Source organism: Merops nubicus, unplaced genomic scaffold, assembly GCF_000691845.1.
Source record: "Merops nubicus isolate BGI_N331 unplaced genomic scaffold, ASM69184v1 Scaffold4395, whole genome shotgun sequence".
In the NCBI taxonomy this organism is placed as follows: domain Eukaryota; kingdom Metazoa; phylum Chordata; class Aves; order Coraciiformes; family Meropidae; genus Merops; species Merops nubicus.
This window is the reverse complement of record NW_008608812.1, coordinates 1-5048: the sequence shown is the minus strand read 5'-3', so window position 1 is coordinate 5048 and position 5048 is coordinate 1. Positions and strand designations below refer to the sequence as shown.

Below are 5048 nucleotides of genomic sequence, written 5' to 3'. Positions count from 1 at the left end.
ATGGCTTGTCCAGACAGCCTGAGAGCCTGCAATAGTGTTCACACACTGATATTGCCAGGGCCAGTCTTTCTGGGGGTGAAGGGTTTCAGAGTGTACAGCCAAATGGCTCCCCCACAAGCCATCCTGCCCTCCTGAGCCCCTGGGGGCCAAGCATTAGCCCAGGGCTGCAGGCAGACATGCAAGCTTTCTGTTACACCTCCCTTTCAAGGTGAAGACACAGAATGACTGCTGAGGGATCAGATGTTTTCCAGCTCAGAACCCACACTTCCTACCCCCACATTAGCTACTACCAGTCCCAAGTGAGTACCTTAAAAAGTCAAGTTTCCTGCACAAAGCAACCTTATTTCCAGCACCTGCCACCCCTCAGTGCTCACTGCAGGGGACAGGGGCACAGCAAAATCAAAGGCCCTGGGGAAAGGGTGCTACTTACAACCCTGGTTTGATGTTAGGAATGCCAAGACTGGGTGGGAATGACACTGCATTTTCCCTTCCTGGAGGGCCAGGCCACCCACACCGTGACTTAGCTCAGGTGCCACAGGTCTAAGGAGAGGACAAAGTCCATCAGTTTTACCATGGGCACCCTGCCAGGCTCGTCCTACCCACAGCTGCTACAATGCCAGGTTTCTGTTCTCCCCAGGGGAAGCAACCCTGTGCCTCCTTCCCCAGCCCCAACCACTGCAAGCACCCGTGGGCCCTGCTGCTGCAGGGACAGGGGGCACAGGAGCTGCAGGATGTGAGCTTGCCTAAGGGTGTTTGCATCAGCCACAGGGGTTCAAGGGCTCAGGGCAGGTACCACCTCTGACCTGAGCACGACCCAGAGCAATGTCCCCCTCCTGCAGAGAGAGGGATTTTGAGCAGACTGAAATACTGCATAGTGCAAAACCAGTGTTTTCATCCAAGCCTGTGAATTTCATACAGAGTAATACTAAGGACAAAGCACTGCAATATTTGGATGCTGCCTCACCTTTTCCCAGGAGCCCCTCCATACATAACTGCAATGCCATGCAACTGCCACACAGGCAGCAGGAAACATGTGTAAGGCTGCCTGCTACCACCTGCTTAGCATCTCCCATTATTAACTCTTAATATCAATCCCATTAATACTCTTAAGACTATTGCACACCTGTTCCCTAGCACCATCTGGAGGTAAACTCTGTCCTTCATCCAGTTTAGTGCAAATGCTGCCTGTAGATCCAGGATAACAAATGGCTCAAACTACTCTGGGTCCACATCAACAAAGATTCAGGTGTTTGCTGTTCTGAATATACACTGTAATAGAGTCAGATTATTCAAACTTGTTTGCTACAGGCTGAAAACTGTTTAGGAGCACAAGTTTAACCTCAATAAGACTGCTTCTGGCAAAAAGCAGAACAACACAGCTCTTCTTCCAAAAACAGAAAAAAACCCCTCTCAGCAGTGTGGTTTTAAGAACCAAGGGAACCCGGAAGTTTAAGACGGGTATTGCTTACAAGCTTTTGCTCCCTTCCTGCCTCCCCCTTATCTGGGAGCTTATGCCTTCTGCACTTGCATCCTCCTCAATATAGGCAAAAACCCCCCACAACATTCCTTTGCAGTCCTACTCCCCAGAAAACAGACAGATGATTTCAGAAGAGGGCATTACACACTATTTTGCAATGAGAAACCAGGAAGGTGCTCTAACCAGGAAGACAGGATCTGAAAAATAGTATCAGTACCCTAGACACAGAAGACACATGCCCAAATCTTAAAAGTCAAATGCTCTTACCATCCACTGGTATGACACATGATTTTGTACCTGAGGTGGTTATGGACTAAGTTGAGTATTTTCTTCACTGAGCTAGTAAAACTCCCCCTCAGGAGACAAAGCCTCTCCTTCCCTAGTGGCCCTCAGAAAAATCTGTAACTCACCTTGTTCATTGCTAGTTTATAGTCAGAAAGATTTTGATCAACATTTCAACAGGCCCACATCCACAGACATGCTGTGAGGGAGCACAAGGTTCAGTATTTCAGACACTGGCCAACATACAGAATCCACAGCAGAAAGGTACCTCCAAGATCTCACTAATTTGGGCTTGTGTCCCTTTCACATCCTGTATCTCCTAATACTGAGTAGCTAGAAGAGTAAGTCCTTGAAATAAGACCAAACTCAGACTTCTTCCATTGAATTAAAAAAAAATATTAAAAAATCAAAGCAAATCCTGGTCAAAGTAGCCAAGATCTGAGCAACTGTTAAGTTCCTGCACACAACAGAAAAGGAGAGGTGGAGTATGGCTGTAATTCTTTCCTTACAACTGTATTTTGAAGGAAATCAGAGGTGTTGCTTCTGCACCACTCACAGAGCCCAGTCAACACAAGACACAGAGATTGCCCATCCAGATGAGGTTTACTTAACAGCTCAGAAAGGCACATGTGGTCTGGAAGTCCTAACAGGAGTTTTCATGTGGCAAGTGGGCCCTCAATAGTGTGACTTTCAGTCAGCAGAAATTAAGGAATGAGTGGGACCTGAACCACCACACATTAGCCATCCCTCAGACTAGGTGCAGCTGAGACTAAATTGACAATTTTATGGGGCTCTTCCTTACAAAGTATTCATTCAGAGACATGAGAGATGCAAATGAATTACCTGCCTTTATACATCCAAAAGATGACAACGGTGCACACCAAAGACCTTTCAGAAATTCTGGTATTCATCCCATGCATCTGCATAATGCTCTGCTCACTTCTGGAACATTTGAACAGCTAAGCTCCACTTTAAGACACGATGCATGTTGGATTTATTAATTACATAATAAATAAGAGTTTCTGCAACATCATGTATTTCAATTTCTCAGTCTATACCCGAAGAAAGTTCCGAAGTTTGGGAAATACTTTCAGTGCATTCTGTGTAGTCACTTCTATAACTTCTTCAACCGGAATTCCTTTAATTTTGGCAATGTATTCTGCAGCAACGTAAATATTTTTTGGTTCATTTCTCACCTGAAAACAGACAAGCAAAAAATAAACCAGACCAAATAACAGATCCCTGTAGATCCCAAGTGTTTCAGATTCAGGTACAGCTTCAGTCATATAGTGGCACATGCACCAGAGAGATCACATGCATCTGTTCTTCTTGGATTGTTTTCCCCTTTGCCCATTCCTGGAATGTCTTTTCCTTTTCCAGTCCCAGGAAGACTGGCTGTTAATCTCAGGATTTTCATTTGGCAACCTCCTTCATCCCTCATGCCCACAGCTTGCACTGCTTCACTCTCTTGTGCCAGCAGCTGACCTCCATAAGGTGTGGGCTGGGACAGACCTACATGGAAGTCTCTCCAGCCACAACATTTACCTGTTTCTCGGGCCCCAGAGCAGGAGAGTCAGTTTCCAAGCACATACATTCCAGAGGTAACAGCTTCACAAGCTTCTGCTTCTTGAAGAAAAAAAGACAGCTATTAAATGATTTATGCACTGAGACCTGTGAGAGAAAAAAATGTATGAAGGGAGGATATCCTCTGCTTTCAAATGGAATGTCAGAAGTCTTCAGTGACACTATCTGCATTCCATCAATTTCAGAACAGAAGTCAGAATACCAGGAGCTGTTCAAGTCCCTTAGAATTTGGATTATGCTATTTTCTAAATATCTAAGGTACTAGTATATAAACACTGAATCCATTGTTATTTATTAAATCATCTAGTTATATTGCCCAAAATACTCTATCTTTAGAGATGCCAATGCAATTGTAATCTGCTGTTTTTCTGTATACATACTTATGAACCTTTTCCCCATTTCTGCTTTTACCCCCCATCCGTTTGCTTTCCCTTCTACAAGTTTCTAACTCCTCCCCACCTATATCCATCCCTCCACCCCCTCCACCTGAATCACACCTCTTCCTTTGCCACATTTCCTGAGCTTATTACAGAAGCTGATGATGGTGCAAGATGTAAACAGAATACTACCCCAAAACAAGAAGTTAGCATAGCTTACAGAAGCTTGTCCAAATTAGAAATTAAAAAAAGCAGATTCAACAAATCAAGGACTGAACCTGACCGATGCCATCTTCAAGCAATTTAGCTGTTTCTTTGCTGGGCACACCTTGTGATAATTACAATTTTTCAAAGGTCTGTAATTTAGCCAACTGTGAGCAGATTTCCTTTTGAAAGTGCCACAGCACTGAGAAACTAGCCCTCTTCCATGTGTCATGTCCTTTCTCTAAAACAATACAGTGACAGAAGCTTCCAAAGAAGAGTTCACCAGAAACCACAATAAAATGAGATTAAAAATGCCTATTTTCATAACCCTTGTTTCTCAGGAATTGCTGAAGTGTTTTAGCCAAAATTTAAAAAAAAAAAAAAGTCTAGCTAAGGCAAAAGCCCAAGGTAGAAATTTAGTCAAAGTAAAAATGTGCAATGCAGTTAACAACTGACACTTCTGCCCTGAAGTGTCAGGTGACAGCAGCTGTGAGTACTGTTGGTCCCACTTCAAACTGCACAGATTAAAGCCCAGGCATGCTCCGGAGCCACCTAGTGACAAGAGTCCTGCTTGCCATCACAGTAAGCTGTCAGCTGTGACAGGCAATCCCCAGGCACTGAGAAGGAGCAAACCCCTCCAAATGTTACCTGTTCACTCCTTATAATGGAGGGAGGAATGGAGAAGAAGTACCCAGCTTTCACCCCTTCCATCGCTACGGATGGCTTCCCATCAAACGCATGCAGCAACACCTTTGTGGCACCTCAGAGAGCAGAGCAAACCAAACCATCAGCAGTGTTTACAGCAGCTCTTTACCACACCTCAGCCCCATAAAGAATGAATACAGGACCTCTGCACTGCTCCTCCCCAGTTTCAGGGACACAACCCTGATGTGAGGCCATGGCACAACTGAAGAAATTGTGTTGACAAAAGCCATGGCAGAGAAAATGCATTAAAAACACACCTTGTTCCTTTAAGAGATTAATGGTTGGCCTTCCAGCTGAGCGGGAATGAACATTTCTGCACAGAAAGAGAAGCCAGGCATTAGGAAATTAACCAACATTTTTTTTTGTAAACACAGACAAACTAACAACAGCTTGTGTCCTGGTCTGGGGTAAAACAGAGC

The 5048-nt window shown here is 44.5% G+C and overlaps 1 protein-coding gene across 1 annotated transcript; it reads right to left on the bottom strand.

The window, feature by feature from the left end:
- Positions 1 to 2747: 2747 nt before the first annotated feature.
- TATDN3 (TatD DNase domain containing 3) lies at positions 2748 to 4941 on the bottom strand. Its single transcript, XM_008940359.1, has 4 exons — positions 4887 to 4941; positions 4573 to 4685; positions 3305 to 3385; positions 2748 to 2955 (listed from the first exon to the last, which is right to left on the bottom strand). Exons 2-4 carry the CDS (start codon positions 4633 to 4635, stop codon positions 2812 to 2814), a joined length of 288 nt encoding a protein of 95 aa, XP_008938607.1. The 5' UTR covers positions 4636 to 4685; positions 4887 to 4941; the 3' UTR covers positions 2748 to 2811.
- Positions 4942 to 5048: the final 107 nt, after the last annotated feature.

What these genes read in the sequence shown, in the direction of transcription:
- TATDN3 (XM_008940359.1), bottom strand. Translation starts at nt 4,635, where the DNA reads ATGGAAGGGGTGAAAGCTGGGTACTTCTTCTCCATTCCTCCCTCCATT. An exon ending in CCATTATAAGGAGTGAACAG is followed by an intron (nt 3,386 to 4,572) that starts GTAACATTTGGA and finishes TTTTTCTTCAAG; the next exon opens with AAGCAGAAGCTTGTGAAGCT. An exon ending in CTCTGGGGCCCGAGAAACAG is followed by an intron (nt 2,956 to 3,304) that starts GTAAATGTTGTG and finishes GTCTGTTTTCAG; the next exon opens with GTGAGAAATGAACCAAAAAA.